Raw genomic sequence first — 22,537 nt, 5'->3', positions numbered from 1 at the left:
AATCAGCCAGGATTTCAAATCAGCAGTAACTGTGGTGATTTGCTGATTTTACCTTATATTTAAATCTTCAAAAAAAGCAGGTAGCAACTAGGGGTAATGACAGTGATGTGGTTTGGTTGATAAGGAGTACCTGTGTCAAAACCTGGAAGCTTACTATATCAACTACTTTACTCCAAGCAAATTGCCTTAGGTCCAGAGTACTTGTTTCTTCATTTTATGTTGCCTTTACTAGACCAGCTACCAAGATATGTTTTCTACCTGCTTCATAGTATTGCAACTAGATTGCTGCAGGCAAATTTTATGAAGAGCTGGTTTGTGGTTACTTTGCAGTTTCTTTAGCCTCTTTCTGGTTTCATTGATTTTGCCACCTTGGACAGTCTTCTGCAAATCACATTCAGTTTTGTTGTATCCCGTATTACTTTTGACATTAAACACATCATTGTGTAGTCTGGGATGCCATATTTATCAGAAAGCAGGATCTCTAATGGCCAGTGAGACCTCTTTCCGCTTTTCTGTTTTCTGCATCTACAGTTTACTTCTCAGCTCTCTGTTCTATCACCTGTAAGTGTGCAAGTGTTATTGTTAGCTCTTTCGCCTCAACTGAGGACAAGCATGACTATGCTGCTCTGACTGAACTTCGTCATTCCAAATTCTGCATTGTCTTCATCGTTTTTAGTGCCTCCATAAGTATGAATTTTCATGCAGTTTATTTGTTTTCTATTTCTATAAGGTGGAACCATCTGTGATTCCTGAAGTTTTCCCACCTAGCTCAAGTTCCACGACTCGCTCATACTTTCCTTCAGCAGGCAAGCCTTCCTCTGCTTATCCATCCACAACAATCGTAAACCCAACCATAGTGCTTTTACAGCACAACAGAGGTAAGACCCAAAGTGATTAGAGAGCTGAGCGAACTGTCACAGTCTTATTTTACAGCTTTCTGAACAGCCAACTACATTTTTCAGTGTGATCTTCTTATTGGAATATAATTATCAATAACACTAATTTATAATTCATGTAAATATCTAACTTTATACACTGGTTAAGGAATAGGACTACAAAAACCCTCGGCTTCCCTACAGCATTCTAATTTGGTAAAAATATCGTTGGAGATTAATTGTTTTGCACTGTTCACATCAAATATCCAGGGAAGCTATTCAGCATGCAAGGCATTTTATTAAAAAAAGTGATTTTGATTTTAAAGTTGTAGTTCGGAGGCTTTTCACCCTGCAAGAAACTGCATAAGTAGTATTACTTAACACTGTTTAATACTAAGAGTGACAGATAAAACAAAGGCTAATGTATTACACTGTAAATTAAAGATATTTAGGAATTTTTTTGCATTATATATTGCAGATATAGTGTCTGTGGATATAATTCAAAATTCAAGGACCTACAGTAGATTAAGGTTGATGTATGTTAAAATGGATTTGCGAAGCTGTACAGAATATAGTCCAATATGCCAAAGTATTAACAGATGAATTTAAAATTTAAAATCCAAGTGATGCTACACATAATACAAGGTGCATTAACAAACAGAGCCAATATTCGGTTTCCTCTGTCCAGTTAAAGCATAGAATTTTTTATATACACAACAGTTTTGGTTCACTATACATGTAATACATATTCTTCATTCAAAGGCATGTTAAGTACATAATTCTACATTCTTTGCACGTTGAATAGTTTATAGGCCACATTTAATTTGGCCTGCTGTGGAGGTATTCAAGTGTCATTGTGCTCTTATACACCACCCAAAGTTAAATTTATAATAATATTAAATGGGTTAAAAATTCCATTTAAAATGAAGGTTATGATTTACTGTATACTTGTGAAGCATTTACGGATGTACTTAGCAGGAAGCTATATGATTTGGTTGTTAGACTTGTTCTATTACATCCTAAAGCACATAAAGCTCCTAATGATGATGCTCACCATGTAAAATGCTCTATAAGTTAAATTGTACACTGTAAATATAACATTCCCACAGAAGTTGCTCACTTTGCAAGTGCACTGTATAGAATAGATTAATTTGTGCTGTCCTGCCCAGCTTACATTAGTAAGAACCCAGCAAAAAAAAGAATTAGATATACTGTTTTTAAAGATGTGATTCACAACTGTAAGTTTATAGCCACTAAAAAAATGAAGTTATAAATACTATATATTACAGGCGAAAACAACAAAAATCAAAGTGGGTGAATACAACTGGAAAAAAATCAATGAGAGGACAGTTTTTAAAGAATTAACAAAACAATTTCAAAGAACAATTGGTAATGGTCCTCAGAGAAGTCAGTAAAGTGCACTGCACAAATAATATCAAAATGAAGGATTTATCTCAAGCCAGTTATAATGTAGATCTAGTCAACAATAAGATATCAAAATAGTTTTTTTAATCCAATAAAACCATAAGTTAGCGTCCTTTACTAAATATCCTATTTGGCTTTGCGAAGCATTAACGTTTATTATTTTTACTATGCTGCTTCTTTTTTGCCAGCAATATTTAAAAATAGAAGGAAAATTTCAGAAAGTGCTACTTTGAATTATAGTCTTAAGCAGCTTGTTTCATTTATCTACAGTTCTATATGCTGATAGCACATTTCCTATTGAAAAACACTTTGCAGTGCAAGTGCTGTCATTTATATAGTACATTGCCTAATAATGAGCACTGTCCTAAAGCTCTTTAAGAAGATGTGTTTGCTAAATGTGCGTCTTCATTTCATAAATTGTTTTAGAGACAAAAGAAATTCAAGAATAATGCAGGTTGCTATTTACAGGATGATCAGAAATGATGTAAGTTCTGTGTAGTAATTAAGGGTTTTCTTTCTTTTTTTTAATGTATATTCAGAAACCAAACATTGCTGATGGCAGTCTGAATTTCTGTTGTGTCAGTATTGTTTGCTTTATCCATTTCCCAGGATGGTGCATTTTTTTTCTTCAAAGGCTGCTTATTGATTGATTTCTGTTTTTCTGTCCCCCTCCTCATACAGAACAACAAAAACGACTTAATAGTTTGGCAGGTATGAATTAATGGTGCCTGGTGAGCTGTCTGCTTGAATTTCTGGCAAACAATGTGAAAATCATCAAGCAATACATTCATATTTTCTTGCTAAGGTAGTTAGTGGGTTCACATCTTTAATCCCCATACCACCTATCAACCCCACTTGCTGATTGTAACAGCAGACACAACATCACATAAAGAGACCAGCCATTTGTTCTTAATTTTTCAGCAGGGTTATAAATGTTTTATTTTTAACTGCCAGTTTAAATTAAGCACCTAACATACATTAGTTCTTTACTTTTTGTTGCGGTAGTGACAGGGAAGCCTGAACACAGAAACAAAGTGATGAGTTGAACAAGTTACATTTTTACAATACACAGTTGGCCTGCCTTATCCAGGGTTTTCACCAACCATGGTTCGAAAATAAAAAAATAATTATGAATATTCACGTAGTGCTGCCTGCTAAATACGCAGAAGAAAAGACATGCAACGGCTGATGCTGCTGAGTCACGGCATACCAAATCCCAGCCAACCCTCAGGCCTGTTGTGTCATCCCTTTACAATCATCTTTATGCTTTTATATAACTCCTGAGCATATGTGGGGGACATATATCTCCAAGCTCATAAACACTATACAGTATGTATAACAGAAGCTGACACCTAAGAAGTTGAATATAACAAGTCAAGTTTTTGAGGATGGCATCTGTTGTGTACCCTAACCTAGAAAAAAAGGGTAGTAGATATCAAAGTCTACTCACCCTTATTAAAATTTCAGCTTTTGTTGATACAAAGAGTAAAAACAAAGCAAATCATTGCAGACATTTCTTCATCTATTAATAATGATCTTGTAACTAAAAAAACAAAAAACTTGCACAAATAAAAAAAACATTTTTTAGAACATGTAATTTAAACATTTTCTCTTTTTAATGATTTTTTTTTTACATAATGACTCATAAATGAAGTGCATTTTGATTTAATTCTAAAAATAAGTACAGTATTTCTGAGTGTCTATTAACTTGGCATAGTGGGATTGCAAAAGGGTCTCTTGGGAACAACAAGCTCATTAAGTGAGTGTTCAGATTTTATACAGGATTGACATATGGGACTGGGTCATTCCAGGACTTTGCTCTTCCTTATCTTCAGCCATTCCTTAAAGTTGTTGGCTGTGCCTTTCAAATAATTGTTGTTTTGAAAGATGAAAGTCTTCTTAAACTTATGCTTTCTATCAAAGAGTGGGATGTTTTGCACAAAATATCTAACCTAAAAACCCCTCTCACCAATAGATGCCATAGTGCCTATATTTCAAATTGGACCAATAGCACATCACACGCAAAATTTTGTGAAAACCAAATCAGTCATCTTTGCTTGACTGGATGACAATCAAACATCTTATGATTTTACTTATATGGATATACAATGCCTTTGAAGTTCATTCCTGTTCCCCTCCTGCTCTGTATCTTTAAGATAATGTCTGTCTTCTGTTACCTTCTTATCATTTATGGTTACTTCTACATCATACAACCATGAAACCTTCAGTAAATTGTAGAGTAACAGCTAACTTTATTTAGGGACAGTCAGTTGATGTCAAGTAATGGCAAATTTCTTTTTATATGTGACTGCTTAAATCTGAATGACATTACAACTATAATGGCTATGCACATTGTCAATTTTTCAGAGAAACATTGAACTAGCTACAAGACCATAAACATAATAATGAGTCTGATATGATTTATCTTGATTACTGCCTTTCAACAAAAGCTGCAATTTCAATAACAGTCTTTAGACTTTTGATATTTGTGGTATATTTAGATGCAATATGTCATATCTGCATCTCTATACATGTGAAGGGCACAGAACATGCCAATTCCCTGTGTTTCCTGTGTATTTGTTCTATACACTAAAGCTTTGATAATAACAATGGATATGGTGGTTACGTCAGCGTAAGTGTTATCAGGATCTCAAGTTAATCTGTAAGCATGAAGCTTAAATAATAGAGAGGACAGCATTGAGTCCTCCAGTATGTAGTACATCAGTGTGAGAAATTGTATTTGCTGTGGGGGCTGTGTGCTTGAAGGGTCACATTGCATGAGCTTGTGCATGAACTGGATTCCTGAATCATGCTGCATGCTGATGAACATGTTTGCATGTTGAAATGGCTTTCATAGCTTTGGTGACACCATTAAAGGCTGATGTGATAGAATGTATATTCAGTCTTTAGTGCATTGATGACCTGCCAATCATTGCACTGAAGATATGATAGAAAAAATATACTTGTGCATCACAAGGAGCACTCATGTTGTAAAATGGGCATCTGCAGTCTTTTGTTCCCTACACAATAGAATTTTTATGCTTTCTGCTTTGCTTCACAGCATCCCAATGACACACTTAATTTACGTTGTTTCTTACACATGCAACTTAAAAAAACAAAGCTGAGCAGACTGTCCTTTGAAAAAAGCAAAAAGCCCTAACATGTGCCATCCATTTTATATGTACAGTGGCATGCAGTTTTCATGCTAAAATGTATTTCTGGGCCAGAGATTAACGAGGATGGGTCTCCTCAAGACACTATGTCTCTATTTGGTATCAAAGATCAAGTGCTGTCTAAATTAACCTCACCCTCACACCCAAAAGGCCATTCACTTTATTGTTTCCAAGATCTTCTGAATGTTTTATTACTTTGCTGTAAAACCTTTTTTGATTGCAAATAACTTAAAGAGGACAATATGAAACACTGCTGATAACTTTTGCACTCACTGCTATACACAATAGAGCACTGCTTATAATGTGATATAAGCATAATTTTCCTAGAATTCCAGGAATTACCATTCTAATAGCTCAAGGTGTACTGCTGGCTACACATTACTGTATATGGTAGTGATGGAAATGCTTGGTCTGCTCCATGAAGACCTTGAACAGTGAGCGCAGGCTGGCAAGCCTAAGAACAGCAAATGAAAGAGTAAATGATTATGTACCCATCAAGCCATCCATTTTCTTAATCTACTTATCCTGGGCAGTGTTATGGAGCAGCTGGAGCCTAACCCAGTAATCATCAGGTACAAGTCAGGCACAATACCTAGAGAGGACAACAGTCATTTGGAGGTTAAACACAAACATATATTATGGCCAGTTTAACAATGTCAGTTCACCTAACTGGCATGTCTTTGTTGGACTGTTGGCGGAAACCTTTAACCTACATACAGTATTGGTGTTTTGCCCAAACAGCTAGTAAACAAATGTTGCCAGCATCAGAATAGTGTGATAAAAATCACCAAACCAATACACTCAAAGACACCCAGTAAGTATATGAAGCAAAATAAAACAGTTTAGCATACGTAGGTACTGAATTGTCATAAACATAACCAGGGCAAAACATAATCAGTTACGACATAAATAAAATTCTGTAACTTTGTTTGGCCACATTCAGCAGCTTAACATTGACCATGCTTAGTGCTTGATTTTAGAATAGACATTTATCATTGTTTTCAGCAGTAGAAAGACTTGGATGCCTTTGAGGAGCCCAGTCTTCGATATAGAACAGAGTGGAAGGTTTGAATACATGAATTGTAGTTAACTTTTTCCTCCTTTTTCCATTTACAGTATTGGAAATATATGTGCCATCTAAAAAAAATCAATGCAAATTCCTTTCTTATGTTAATAGTGCTTTATTTTTCATAATATAACACAAGAACAACCTTAATAATAATAATCCTTCCACTGGAGTAGCGTAGGAGACACAGGCAAGGTGAAATAAACCTAACCGATCAACACGACCACATGACTGTAATTCTGGGCTTTGAATGCATTGCCAAAGACTCCTTTAATTCAAAGTCAAAATATAAAAGCCTTACAATTTGAACATTACCAAACTATATCTTCCTTTTTTCTGTCATCTGTAAATTGATTGATGACAGTCTTCATGTTCATGTCTGACTTGCTAAAAAGTTCTCAACAGTTTGCTTCTCGTTTGAGGAACTCATGCATTGAGTTGATAATAATATTGCATTCTCTATATATGGTAGCACACACAGAATAAACAAATTATGGTCAAGTAAGCACAAATTATGCTTAAAGATGATTATTATATTTCAGTGCATCAACATCTGTGATTACACAGAGCTAGTCAGTTTATGTCTGGGACCTAAGTTAAAGTTAAATGTTTAAGGTTAATCAGTCTGCTTCAGTAAGATTTTGATTTTGCTGTCATCATCACTATAGGCTGCCTGTTAGCTAACAGCAAAGTATAGATGTGGAATGGACTTATTAACTCAGTTTTATCAGTGTGATACATCGCTAGCATTGCTCTGAGAATTTAAGATTAGTGAGGCGGTTGATGCAATTCTCCCATGTCAATGGCATGTATAGTATTAGCATAAGACATCTTGAACGAAACTCCACATAAAACGGTAATCCCATGGACATTTCAGAAATGTTGCTGACTCCGCAACGCATTCAGTGCTTGCCTCAAAGGAAACTGTTTAAATCAATGGATTGCTAATACACCTCACACATCTGAGTGCATCTACATGCAAGATTGTGCTAGAAGTGCAGGAGTAATCCAGTGAAAGCCTGTGCATCAAAATAAAAAGTATTTATTGGAACCATTATACTGTGTACAGAAGAGTGGATGCAATGAAGTTATGAAGACATGGTACGCTATAAAATTATGTATTTAAGTGTATTAAACAATATACAAAGCGTGCATTCGAAAATACTTTGTATGTTGATGGAGAGATGTCATTAAAATTACAGAGACATTACTCACACTTAAACCTTGTCACCATATACAGGTAAAAAAAGTTATTTGTAGTCATATATTACATTACAGTACCTTGTTACAGCTTTCCCACCTTGTATATTTTGCTCCTCAGTGCTGGCACACAATTATCAGAATATCTTTCCCTTTCTCTTACATCAGCTTTTAATGAGGTGTAAAGTTGTGCTGTTGTTGTCTAGTGTATCTGTACATATCCTGAGTGTTGCCCTTGCTGTTCCTCAGATCATTTAGCAGAATGCCCCAGTGTCCTGCCTGATGGGCAAAGAGAACAGACTGATATGGAAGACAGGAACCGCCCAAGAATGAAGCTCCTCCAGGACATAGGAAGCAGTTCACTGGATGGGATAGGCATACCCATGAGGGTAAGACATGCTCATGTTCTCTGCTAGTCCTTTGTGGTTAATGAATCAACATTAAATAGAGACACTGATCTCGCAAAAAAAATATTTTTTGTATTTTATGTGGAAATTTACAATGTTCACTTTTAAAGGGCTTACTGACTGCTAAATGCCAGGTTATCCATCAAATTAATAAGTTACACAAATAGTAAATAATTTATATTCTGTACAGCTCAGTTTCTAAAAATTTAGCAACAAAATGAAGAAAAGAATGCACAGTCCCTTAGCGTGTTTAAATACAAGTCTACTTTAATAGAGCAACATCAGCAGGCTTGCATATGCTTGCTAACAGAGCACTGACAGTGCTGTCATAAGCCTTCAGGACGTCAGCAATGGAGCATGTACTCCTAAAGTAATTTGCCTAACTCCTGAATGATAATGATGGTCTGAGATGCTATAAATTAATTGAAGCACCCAACTCTTACAACATCCCACATGTCATATGTCGTGTGGAGACCTAATTTAAGCTTTTGAAACATTATTTTTCCTGAACAGTAGTAACACAGATACAGTGAAATCCCTGTGTAAGGAGCCTAGTGTAATTGAAATGATTTTTTCTTACTTTATCCCAGGACCAAAAGTTACATTTCTAACTTTCAGAATGCATTTTCAATTAGAAAAATATATTAACACAATTCCCCATTTTTATTTTGAGTAATCTCTTCAACAAAATTACAAATAAAATATACCTAGAATTATTAATAGTATTAATTCAAATAAAATTACTTCATTTTACATAAACAAATCTTTAAATAAAATATAGCTATTAAAGTTTGCCAGTGTTGCTGTATTATAAAGCATTAAGGGAATTGAGTACAGCTGAGATTTAGATGAGATCCTCTCTTGCTATCTGCACCTAAGCATGTTGGTCAAAACTGGTTGGAGTGTGACTTGGAAAGAAAGAAGCTTCTCTTGTTTCTTTTTCATCGCGTATCTAGTTCAGTGAATCTCCTCAATTATCCAAAGTAAAGTGGTAGAATGCCAGTGTAATAGAGTGTGCCCAATAAATACTGCTGTAAATTATGTGTTTATTTTGGTATGGTCAAAATTTTTCAACAAGTTTACATGTTTTTACGTATCCTTGAACACAGTTTGACCACAAACACAGTTAGGTCTGTTTATCAGAATTTGAGTCCATAGACAGGATAACTCATAAGCTATTATCTCAGTCCCAATGAAAGTTTGGCATGGTTGTTAACATTGTAAAAGCACTTCAAAAGATGTATATTTATTTTGAATATTAATCATTTTATTGAGGCTGATGGAGAACATACTTTTTTCTCTTTCATTACATATCATGATATATTTTTCTACAATATGTAACTGCTAAAATCATAGCTTTATGAAGGAAAGTCAAGTGCAGGATACAGAAAGTTTTTAATAAATACTTGATCTCTACGTTTGTAACATGAAAGCTTCGTGCTTCACAGCCAATGGGGGAACCAAAGCTATAGTTTTTTTTACCACCTTTATTACTGCACTTTGTGATACTGAGTGTGTGTCTGTGTGTATATATCTCATAGATCTCTCTCTCTCTCTCTCTCTCTCTCTCTCTCTCTCTATATATATATATATATATATATAGATATATAAAATATGTGTGTGTGTGTGTGTGTGTGTATATATATATATACAGGCTCAGAATTCTATGTAAAGGGGGTTAAGCCTGAGTGTCTCTTGGATTAAGCTGTTATGATTTGATACATTGTAAAGTGCTAACCCTGAATAATGCTTGGGACAGTGTTCTATTGCCATCTAGTGGATAAAATGACATCATGCAGCAAAAAAAAAGATTAATATTCCTATGTGTTTTGACACTCTGTTTAACTCATTAATATTCATGTGTGGGGCAGAGTATTCGACTAAAACACATAATGGCATGTAAACAAGAAGCTGTAAAGCCAGATTTAGAAGTTTTGAATTAAGTGATAATGATGACAAGGTGAATTGGTCATCAGACATGACAAGGATAGTAAAACTGATGCACATAGCACTGTATGAGCATGGTAAGCTGTTGCATAACACTGCAACAGGATGCAGTATATATGTGTGGTAAAAAGGCAAAATGATTGTGATCAAGTAGAAGGACAAGAAAGACATTAGCTTGCTAAGCACTGTTCACAGCTTTCATGTCAGAGAAGATGCGGAAGTCACTAAGTCTTGCACTGTGGTAGCCTACAACAGCACAATGGGCACATCAATCATGTGGACCAACACTGACATTTTTCCTTCTCAACTGCAAAGAACAGAAAAAATATTCTAAGAAAAGTACACAAAGAAAGCACTCTTTTATTGTCCCAAGTGTGATGTCAAGCTGTGAATTGGTGACTGTTTCAAATCATACCACATGAAGGATCTGTACAAAATCTACATCAGTACAGCACTGGACATTATTCTTCTGCTGCATTTATGTTGATGTTTTGGTATTTACAGAACATGTTTCTGTTACATTTAATAACATTTTTTCTTACTGAGGAAAAAAAAACAAATTTTTGGCTCATTCTTCCAGTGCTAAACATAACACTAATGAGGCTACTCATTTTTCAAGCATAATGTGACTTCAATACAGTTATATGTTTATTATATTCTGAATATACAGTATGGCATTACATACAGTATGTTCCATTAAAGCCCGTTCTAGCATTCCAGAGAGATGATTTGCTGATGTTTAGAACTTTTTAGTTTTGTTTCTTTTGTACAGTTGTACTTTAAATCAACAACTTCTGCTGCTGGAAAGGACATAAAGAAATCCCTCAGTCCAAAAAGTTTAGTGAAAATTAAAAGGAACAAATCACAAAAATTCGGAAGAAAGTTAGGAAAAAAAGGAAAAAAGGTTTCTTCTTCATTTCATTACAATCTTAGCTTTCTCATGTTAAACTTCAGTTACTTTCTATACTTAGTCATTATTTCTGTATGGCAGACTTACATAGTCTTCACTTAGTACATTCAGTACATTCTGTATGTACAGTACAAAACTGTTTGCCCTCTGTGCCTTACCAACTGCAAGGTGGAACTAGTCTGTAGTCATAGGGGCAAGAGATAATTAGAATATTCGATTCACAGGATAGCAGCTTTGTGCTTGCAAAGAGTTTAGGATACTGATATTTGTCTTTTTGTCAGTCTAGTTGTATCTATAATTATGTAGTTGTATTTTTAGTGCCTTGTGCTTGTTTTTTTGTTTATTTTGTTCTCTGTTGCTTTAATGATTGAACCTTTATTATTGTATGTATTATAACTTGCTTTGTAAGTTGCCTTGGATAAAGAGATCTACTAAGTAGTAGTAGTAATAATAATAACAATAATAAAGAGTAAAGTCCATTACTAAGTCAAATTGTTGGACTGAGCGGTTGTGAAATTTCCCACTGCAACATGATATTGTAGGCAAGGAAATGTGGTCTGTTAGGCCACTGACTGCTAAAGGTTACCTGAATTTGATTTTTTAGGTTATTAGGGAGTTGTGACAGAATTCAATAGATAGATAGATAGATAGATAGATAGATAGATAGATAGATAGATAGATAGATATGAAAGGCACTATATAATAGATAGATAGATAGATAGATAGATAGATAGATAGATAGATAGATAGATAGATAGATAGATAGATAGATAGATAGATAGATAGATAGATAGATAGATACTTTATTAATCCCAATGGGAAATTCACAAAAAAAAAAAAATATGTTGAAAAAGCCAGAGAATATAAGAGAAGTTTAATGAAAATTGGTCATTTTCCCAACATAGTTCATCAGTCTCTATTCACCTAAGTTTATCTTCAGTGTTTTCTGCAGAATATGATCCCGTTGAGGTTTTAAGATCTGCAAAGCAGCACAAAAAGTACTTTGTAGCTTAATCCTGTGTATCTATGGTTCTTTGTGCCAAAAAATACCTTCTAAAGTGTGTGAAAAGGTTCTTGACTATTAATTCAACTCAAAGTACAGATAAGCACAAAAATGGTAACTTACAAAAAGCCTCAGAGCAAACACTGTGGTTTCTGAGGAATGAAACATCAGATAACTCTTTTTTATCTGTCTGCAGAATACAGAGAGATCCAAGGACTGGTACAAGACAATGTTTAAGCAGATTCACAAGATAAAAGGTGACATTTCTGATTTTTTTTATAATAATGAACATAATGTCTACCAAATTTTGAGTAGAGAAAAAAATGGAGTAGCAGCACATGATGTGTGTATTTATTTACTTATTTAGTAGTTTGCTGGTTGATCTGTATCATCAGTTTTAAACCACAACTGCAACAGCTGTGAGTAAATGAGACATCATTTATTTTATTAGTCTCTCATGGTTTATGAATCAATTCCAGAACATAAGAAATTTGAAAAATGAGGATAACATTGTGTCAGTCAAGCTGGTTTATTTAGCTAAAAGCTAAGCTATTCCAATATCTCAACCACATACTTCTTAAAGGTTGTCAAAGTTCCTGCTTCAACTACATGCCTCAGTAGTTTGTTCCAGATTACCACAACTATTGTGAGTAACAAAGACCTTCCTGCCTGCAGTCCTAAATGCACTTCCCCTTAATTTCCACTGGTGTCCTTGAATATGCGATTTGGCATTTAATGAAATGTTGTCTGGATCTACTTTATCGATACCCTGAAGAAATTTGAACATACAGAATATGTCTCTACACAGGCTCATCTGTTCAAGAGTCCTGGGATGCACTTGGTTCCTCTCCTTTGCACAGCTTCAAGTGCTGCTCTGTCCTTTTTGTAGAGTGGTGATCAGAACTTCACACAATACTTCAGATGTGGTGAAATATACACTTGCATAGGAGTGCTTAAATTTTCTTGAAATAGTCTGCAATAAAGTACAATTATTAATATGAAAAAGTTGTTAATTTTACCTGATTTTGAAGGCTAAAATCAAGGCAATCATATCAATCTTTGGAGTTTTGTTAGTTAATTATTGGCTTCAGCAATATAGACAGTATCTTGCCTGACGGGTATGTGTCTCCAATTTAGCCTTGTGAAGAAAAAATTCTGATAAAAATCAATTCATGTTGCGAGTTCACCACACAAGGGCATGAGAGACACACTTCTAAACTCTATGGTGCACCATCAAAGACTGATAGCAGGCAAAGGATGGGAGAGTGTGAGATGGCACTACAGAGGTGATTTGATGACTGTCTCTCCTGCTAGCCACTTTACAGCTCTGTTGAGCCGTTTATATTGTCTGTTTTTTTAATTACTAATGTATTACAACTTGAGGTCTTTGGTGTTTTTGGAATGGTAAGCAGACATTCTTGTTGTCGGGCACACACCAACCAGACACCTACATAGGTGAATGAGCAGTCATCATGTCACTTCAGCGCCAGTTTTCCTCTGAGAAAAAACAATCCGCAAGACTGCAGAAAAAGCATTGCACTGCACATCTAGACTAGCCAACGTGAAAGCAGCCATGAAAAATAATTGTGATTTCAGTGGCTTTAATAAAAAGTGATTTGTTTTCCAAAAACATGGTCCAAAATAGGAAGAGACATTCTGTAACAAGTTTAAAATCCTTAAATTTAAGCATAGAATCCATAAGGTGGGTAGATGGTTGTGAAATTTAGATCAGAACAAGAAATTTAGTGTAAGAGTGAAATTCAAACTTGAGAACACCAAAGCAAAAATCAAAATGCACAGAAATGCTAGATAATACTATAAGCTAATAAAGATTTTGAAAAAGCACCACCATCTGAGCTGCCACAGATGGGAAAAATTAGACCTAGTGACAGTTATCTGGTCAATCCCACATGTAAAAGAGAGACTGGGGTAGAGTCTCTGCCAAAATTAAATGTAAAGGAGAGAGGGGTAAGTGGTTTTTTAGTGGAACTAAAATATATCAAAATCTTGTCTGTGTTAATCATTGAGCAGTACTGTTTTACTAAGTGTTGGACTGCATTGACTCGTTTAGCCAGCTTTTTTTTCAAAAGTGGCTTATACATTACCAATGCACTGTTAGGTGTTTACGTATTTGTAAAGTGTGAAAACTGGCAGGTAAAGTAGGCTGAAAGTACAAGTGACTTGGGTGTTTAATGTTTTGGACACTAGGTGGCCACACAGCACTCAAATGTGAAAATACTTTGCACAAATGAAAGCATTTACTACTCACAGTTTCTGTAGAATTTTTTAAACTTAAGTTTCTTCAGAAAGAATAGTTTTTGTACAGTCTTTCTGTTTAATCTGTATTCTCTTTCATATTTGTTTATTGTTGTTATTATTTTGTATTAGATACAAACCTAAAAACATTACTTTTGAGTCTGTTGCTTTATGTATGCATGGTAGTGCACACTGGGAAGCAAATCCTCAAGAATACTTATAATTAATCAAAAAGAAAAGAATAATAAATAGGTTGGCCAATTGTTCATAGTCATTAATAATAGGAATTGTAAATAAGAAAAAAGTCTCATCTCCAAGTTCTGAATATGGGATGTGAGAAATTCATTTTTAAATTTTATTTTTTAATTTATATATTAGAAATAACATTTTTTACTTATGTATACATACATGTTCAAAAAAATGGCAGTGTCGTAGCAGAGGAGAGAATGAAGACAAAAGTGATGGTCATCATGACAAATACTGCAGATATTCTCTGTGACACACCAGCATTGAGTATTTTAAAGCCAACAAATTATTCAGCAGAAGTGTATCAAGAAACACTACTGGAGCTCCTTTATACCAACAGCAATATGAATTTGTAATGCATCACTGGGACTGCTGTCTTATCATTAGCTTAGTCGGAAGTTTTCTTTTGTTGTAGTGCTTCTGTGTATTTGGGAGGCAGTCAAGTTGTTTGTTATGATATTTCTTGAGCTTCTGTAAAAAGCTAAATACCCCTCATGAAATACTGTATACCAGGGGTAGGCAACGTCGGTCCTGGAGTGCCACAGTATGTGCAGGTTTTTGTTCCAACCCAGTTCCTTAACGAGAACTCAATTATTGCTGATGAAGCACATATTGCTTAAGTGACATTTTAATGCTTCATTTTAGTGGTCTCGCTTGTTAAGGTTCTCCAACCTTAATTGCTTATTTCAATCTTAAACTGCTGCATTCAGTGTTTTAATTGCTCCTTATTAGCAATAAGATGTAAAAGACAAAGCAGCCAGCAGTTCTCCAGCTATCTTTTTTCCAATTACATCTGTGTGTGTTCATCATGCACGGTTTGATTTAATAAAACACTTAATAGAAAAATGTGACAGACTGAAAATGATCTGTTTTAGGCTTCAAATCATTTGGATGATATCCTTGGAAAGGAAAAAAATCTACGATATAAAAGCCTTACATTGCACAGACTAACAAGCCATAAAATTAAATAAGGTCTGAGATTGGCAATGATTGGTTTCTAATTAAGCAATTGGGTTGAATGAAAACCTGTAGCCACTGCGGCTCACCAGGACTGACATTGCCTACCCCTGTTTTACATCTTATTGCTAATAAGGAGCAATTAAAACACTGAATGCAGCAGTTTAAGATTGAAATAAGCAATTAAGGTTAATTAAATGTCACTTAAGCAATATGTGCTTCATCAGCAATAATTGAGTTCTCGTTAAGGAACTGGGTTGGAACAAAAACCTGCACATACTGTGGCACTCCAGGACCGACGTTGCCTACCCCTGCTGTATACATCAGGGGTAGCAAAAGTTTGCCTAGGGGGACCGTTAGTGGCTGCAGGTTTTTATTTCAACCCAAATTCTTAATGAGAAGTCAATCATTCCTCTTCAAACACTTATAGCTCAAGCAGCATTTGTATGCTTTGTTTTAGTTGTCTCGCTTGTTGTGATTCCCTTTCATTAATTGCTTGTTTTACTGTTAAACTGCTGCATTTACTGCTTTTAATTGTCCCTTTTTAGCAATAGGATGAAAATGACAAAGGAACCAGCAGTTCTACATCTACCTTGTTTCCATTTACACCTATGTGCATTCCTTATGAGCTGTCTTGTTTAATAAGATATTTGAAAAGAAACTGAAGAGAAAAAAGTGAAGGACAGATAATTACTAATCTGCTTCCGTCTACAAACCTTTTGGATAATATTCATTTTTTCCTTTCCAAGAATGATAGAAGAATGGCTTGACAAGGCAGAATGAAAACACTAAGAAAGCCATAAAGTTAAATAGATCTGTTATTGGCAAGGGTTGGTGAGCAATTAAGCAACTGGGTTGGAACAAAAACCTTCAGCTGTTACGGCTCTTCAGGCCCAACTTTCCCTATCCCTGTTCTATATGATAAAACAATTTGAAAAAAAATTCATTTGATAAATCAAGTCATTTAGTATGTATAGTATAGTAAACTTTATGATAAATGAAACAACAGTTTATGTAGATATCCACATGTATGCATTAATTTGTATCAGACCTTTATTTATATGAGTTATAAAAAGATAGGAGATAGGCTTACAGTCTTCCTGTCATATAAAATAGTTAAAAATATGATAAATGTAATAATAGATTGAACAAGTAAGTTACTTCTAGACTGGTATTGTCGGGTTTTTTGACACATTAATATAGTATCTTATTTAAATATTTCTCTCAGGCCCATGTAGTGACCTGAATACAGAGTGACCCTAGTGGTGCATAGCGTGTTTTCTCAAGCCCCTCTGCTCACTCGCCACTTATCCATTTAGTAACATTTCTTTCCAAAGTGTTATCTTTCTATTGTATCACCTATACCCTGTCATCTTCAAACCTACGTTTATTCCAAGCTTGATGCATGGTGTTTTGCTGTTACCTCAGTCTCTACACTCATTTCTCTTTCTTCAACTTTCTGTTTCACCTCAGATTCTCCTGAAGAAAACCCTTATCATCCTACCTATATATTTCCTGAGCCCACTGAAAAGCAGAGCAGAATAGAAGGTACCACTGCCCCCCCCCCCATGTTTCCCTTCCTCTGCTTTAACAGCTAGCTTTCTGTCTTCTTCCAAAGCTAACCATAATCCATTCTTTACTACTAAATTTGCTTTTCCATTTACTGCATCTGTTCTTGTTAAATGAATCTTAGACAGAGACAAGTCTTACGTGTTTACTAAAAACCTGGTTTGTTATTGGAAGGTGGGGGAGGTTGGTCCAAATTAGTTTTCAAATCCACATATTCTCTTTGCTGCAGAAGACAACCAATATGTTCCAACCTACCAGTTTCCAGAGAGTCCACCTAGTACAAACGTGAAAGGTAAAGGTTGAGCGAAGTTGTGTGAGACATGTCTTTTTTCAGTACTGGCTGTGGTCTTTTCATTGCTGTGCCTTTGATAACTCGGTGCTTTTCACATGCATCTTTTGCTGTGCTTTTACAGGATATTTTGAGAGATGAAAATGCAGCCCTGGTTTTGGAGGGGTGACTGGCTTGCATTATAATGTGGCATGAAATGGTACTCACTAGGGCACTATTTAAATAATAATAATAATAAAAAGATTGACTCCTTTAGCAGAGGGAGAAGCAGCAGCATCAGGTTTTACTTTCAACTGATTTCTTAATCAGAAGGGCATTCTTGTTTTAATATGTTTGTTAGATATCATGTTTTGTTTTTTGGTTTTAAAGTTAATCTTTATGAGCAAACGTTTTGAAATCGGTGCTTTGTTGCTGCAGTTAGATTTGAGGAAACAGTTTAAGATCTGTTGTATAGACTATTTATAACATCAGGAATCGATGAGCAAGGACATTGCCTTGAGGAGGTGTACCACAGGACAGATGTACAATTCCTGTGGAAATGTATGTTTATTATCTGCTTTCACGCAGAGAAGAGAACGCTGCCCTCACTTTTTTTTTTTTTTTCAAAACACTGGCATGACACTATGAATTTGCGTCATAAAAATACATAGTTATGCAAAGCTACCATATAAGTTCAAGGTCAAGTTTATTGTTAAGTGTATACAGCACAATGAGTTTCTTACTTGAATATCTCCCTCAGATTAGCAACAGCAGTACAGTACAAACACCAAATGATGCATACAACAATTAGAATAGATGTAAGAAACACAGATCAGGACCACTCAATACCAGTGACAGTTGAGTAGCCTTATGGTGTCCTATCCCTGAGTCTAATGGAGCAAATGCTAAACAACTTGAACAGATGAGGGAGATCTGATTAATCGTAGTTTTTTCTTTCTATAGCCAAGTAAGAAAGTCAGTGTATTTACTGTTGCAAGGTACATTTCACAGAGTAGTGTGTCTGCTTTAAAATAATTAGACTTTATACAGTGCTTTTCATAGTTTTTGCCACCATTTGGTAATTTGCAAAATACATAGGATCAAAACAAGGATAAGTCATCAGTAAGTATTCCTGCAGTAGGAAGATCTTTCAAACATTCTGCAATTTCAGCTTAATAAAACTCCTGGAAGAGTGGATTTCATTCCAGTCCACTCTGCATCCACTGCTTCTGTCAGAGTTTGTCTCCCAACACTCAACTTAGACTTGTCGTTCCAGTGTTATAATAATTAGCAACATTTATATATCAGTGATAGAGCTTCTGCTATCAATTTCAAATGAAACCTACCATGATGTCCTGTGGTTTTATTTCCATATTTCTATAATGAAGGTGGCGCAGTGGTACACTTGTTAGAGCTACTGCCTCAAGGATCTTGTGCCCCGAGTTCAAATCCAACTCATGATCATTGTATAGAGTTTACATGCCCCACTCGAACACCCCGACACCCAAATATATGAATGAGTTTTCCTCTGGATATTCATGCAGGTTAAGTGGAGGATTCGAAATTGGCTTTGTGTGGTTATGAATTTGTAAGTGAGTTCTGTGATGGAGTAGTGGCCCATCCAAGGATGATTCACACTTTGCTCCTGATATTGCATGCGACCCTGACTTGGCTTATCATAGCAAATCTAATCTAATGGTGGGGGTTTAACCAATATATTTGCTCGTTACATTCAATGCTTTATCCTCTGAAGGTGTCACTGTTTCATGGGAATTGTAATAAATTATTTTCTAATTATTGCTTTGTAATCACTTAAGCCAAATTTAGGAAAGTGCCTTTCCTAGCTGCTGACAGTGAGAGCTATCACCATTTCTTAGGTTTCCACATTTAATTTCTCAGGCCTTCTACCACCATGACAATTACTGACAATTCGCTTTGTCTGGACAGCTCACCCACTCAGTTAAAAATGTCTTGTTTTTCCAGCTGCAATTTAACACGGGGGTATTTTCGAAAGAGTGAGTACATTTTTTTTTAGCAGTGAAGTGCAGTGTCCCTGCTATATTGGAAACAGTGCTTAGGTTGTATCTTCTCATTCACTACAGAGGTTGTATGCCTGTAACAGGTACCCACAGATAGCTTTTTTGTTTGTTGTGAAAGGCATTGTATAAAGTAAACATTGATCAATTTCCTTGTTCCTCTGCAGCAACCAGGCATTACTCCTGAAATGTTCCATTAGTGATTCATCTTTACAATTAGCCATGTTTTTCAGGTAAGGGTAAATGAAAGATTAGTCAGATCTTCCTCAGTATCTATTAATCATGGCTTGGTGAAGGAAGCGTACAAGAATAAATTTGGAGACTTCATGTGTAGGCAGCTTCACTGCTAGTCAGAGAGCTTAAGTCTATTAAGAAGAGATGCTTGGCTTGACAGCGTCTTGTGTCATTCATTTCATCTCATCTTGTCCTTTGTCTTTGCTGCTTTCTTTCTTTCTTGTTTTTCTTCCCTAGTGGAGAACACTTACACACCAACCTACATTTTCTCGGAGGTGGCAAGAAGGTTCCAAGCTGAAGGTATCTGCTTCCTTATTTGGCATCTTATGCCATTGTGCAGGAACCTGAATAAACTGAGCAGAGTGAATCTTCCAGCCTGAGAATCACTGCCCTGCCTGTGGTTTACGAAAAACAAGCTATGTTCAAAACCATTCTATGTTCACTTATTTCCATCTCGTGCAAGGTGGACCAAAGTGGTGCTTTGTATAAGGATCAGGTGGACAGAGTTCTCTGTGGTCTCAAGTGAGGCCCCACTCCAAGTGAACACCATGCTAAATTCCCAAGTTTCAGAAGTAGTGATTTTTTTAAGATCAACTATAGTGGAGTCAAGCATACACAACAAATATATTAATATTTTTGTATATTATATAATGAGCAATTAATAAAACATACAGAGCATGCTGTTATGTTTTTGAATGTAGCTCTATAATCAGTTATTAATGTTGCATAAAAATTAAACACATTTAAAAATACTTGGTTTGAGCCATAATGTTGTTTTTCCTCATAATTCCAGAGTCCAAAGTATACATTTCAGTCAAGGATCTGTCTGTGTGTAGTTTTCAGGCTCTCTCTGTGTTTGGGTATTGTGGATTCATCCCAAAGATGTTCACATTATACTGTATAAATTGATGTCTGTAAATTGAACTGTTGGATTCGAGTGTGCATGTGTGAGTGAAAGTGACTTCCCATGGGCTGTCGATTCTTGTCCTGTTATTCTCATAAAAATACCCCATCGCCCTTTATTGGAATAAACGGGCTAATGATACTTATTTTGATTCATGGTTAATTTATATCAGGTATACAAAACTTTGCTTTATCTAAGACTGTCGGATAGCAATTAATTGTAGAGATACAAATATTTTGCTGACATGTAAATGAGCATAAGTGAATATTCAAGTTCAAATAATATAGGACAAACTCTGGCAGCAGCAACTGGGGTGAAGTTGAGCTGAACTGTAGTGCTGCAAAGCTTCAATATTTTAGTAGATTTTATTTTAACTTTATTAAAAAATAAGCAGTTTAATTATCTCTGTCACATTAATTTGTTTTATTTTACTTGGGCTGAAAATGGAATCATTATGATAATGTGTCCATATAACCTTGTGCCCACTTATTCTAAATAGTAATCAATTGTGTGTGCATGTGTTTTATTTTTTTTTAATTAAACTTAGTGAAACATATTTTTAAAATATAATTGTCATTTGGAAACGTCCTCACATGCTAAGACTAAAAGCTGACAACATGCCTGTTACAGCTCTGTTTCCCCTTTTAGATGGGATTTGTGTCCTGGATCTTTGTGAATGGTATTCTGCATTGAGCCGTTTTGTTTATCCTCTTCAAATAAAGCCATGGCACAAAGACCTGGTTTTCTGCTGTGGTCATATAGAGGGCATGTAAATCCTTCTGTCCTCTCCATGTTTTAGATTGCCAGCTTTAATGTTCCATTCAACTTGATGGGACCATTGCTTGTGTCCCAGATTGCAGTGTAGTGATATATTTCAGAGTTTTGAGTTGACTGGAAATGCTAATGTATTAATCTTTACATTACAGATGATGACTTGGATTCTTACTCTCCCAGACAGTCATATTCAGAAGATGGTAAGAATTTTGTTTCTTTTTTTATTTCAAACTGTTCTTCAGCTTCCTAAAATTCACAAAGAACAGCCAAAGAGACAAGCTTGGTGCAAATTATGCATTAGATTTTATTGTCCAGATGTGTAGATACCTTTTACAATCTGAAATACTCAAACCTACAGTTTGAGAAAAGTTAAATTAGTATAGAAACTGAATCCTTCTCTGTTAAAAATATTTATAAATTCAAAATAATGTAAACATTCAACAATCTTTTTACTATAAATCTGCATGTTTGCAAATGAAAGATAGTTGACAACTTGTTTTCATTTATAGTTCTCTCACATACTTTATATTATGCAATTTCTGGTTGGCATTATGTAAATGATGAGGATATGTGCATGAGTGTGCCCTATGATGGACTGGCACCCTGACCAGTGCTGGTTATTAACTTGTATGCAGTGTTACCAGTATGAGCTCTGGCCCTGTAACTCTGGATTGGTCAAAGCAGAAGCAGGTAATAAATACATTGGGTTATGGTTTAAATAAAGACACTAATCTAAATCTGCATTGAGCAAACCTAATGGATTTGCAGGGAAATTGTTTTATATTTAGGGCCAAAAAAAACTTAAAATTGCATGTTAATTAGAAAAGTTTACAGTATTTAACTTCCTGTTGTCACAAACTTGACTCAGAGTCATAGAAAGGTTTGGGGCATCCAACCGTATAATTGGTTTCCTGGCTGCAAAGTCATAAATTAGGTACAGCACTGATGTGCACAAAACCGAGTCCAAAACAGAACTGAGGGAATAGGGAAAAGGTGGAGGCATTTAAAGGGGAAGGCAGGAAGTGAGATCAGAGGGGCTGGGCTCATGAAGGTCTTCAGCCATAGGTTCGAGCCCGGACATGACCTCACAGGGGCCAGAGCTGGCAAGGACTCCTTCCATAGGCTCGGTCCCAGAAGTGATGTCAAGAGGACCAGGTGGAATCTCCCGTGAATGGTCTGCAGGAAAGGGAGAAAAAGAGTCAGTTCACTCTGCCACATCCCGGTATGACTCGGAACTGCCCTTACTCAAGCCCTTTAGCTGTCTCCCATGCGCACGTGTGTGGCACT

General features: G+C 35.6%; 1 protein-coding gene across 9 annotated transcripts in view; it reads left to right on the top strand.

Annotated features, from left to right (window-relative positions):
* LOC114647307 (sorbin and SH3 domain-containing protein 1) overlaps positions 1 to 22,537 on the top strand; it is a 155,943-nt gene that overhangs the window by 45,295 nt on the left and 88,111 nt on the right. For 7 of the 9 annotated variants that reach the window (XM_051923346.1, XM_051923347.1, XM_051923349.1 and 4 more), the window contains 8 exons: positions 731 to 878; positions 2,982 to 3,011; positions 7,989 to 8,128; positions 12,203 to 12,263; positions 16,939 to 17,013; positions 17,264 to 17,326; positions 19,810 to 19,872; positions 21,403 to 21,450. In XM_051923346.1, the coding sequence (XP_051779306.1) occupies positions 731 to 878; positions 2,982 to 3,011; positions 7,989 to 8,128; positions 12,203 to 12,263; positions 16,939 to 17,013; positions 17,264 to 17,326; positions 19,810 to 19,872; positions 21,403 to 21,450 (628 nt within the window). The remainder of the gene's footprint in view (positions 1 to 730; positions 879 to 2,981; positions 3,012 to 7,988; positions 8,129 to 12,202; positions 12,264 to 16,938; positions 17,014 to 17,263; positions 17,327 to 19,809; positions 19,873 to 21,402; positions 21,451 to 22,537) is intronic. The other 2 variants (XM_051923354.1, XM_051923353.1) reach the window with 2 other exon arrangements.

Source organism: Erpetoichthys calabaricus, chromosome 2 (assembly GCF_900747795.2).
Source record: "Erpetoichthys calabaricus chromosome 2, fErpCal1.3, whole genome shotgun sequence".
NCBI classification, from domain to species: domain Eukaryota; kingdom Metazoa; phylum Chordata; class Cladistia; order Polypteriformes; family Polypteridae; genus Erpetoichthys; species Erpetoichthys calabaricus.
This window is presented reverse-complemented; position numbering and strand designations above follow the sequence as displayed.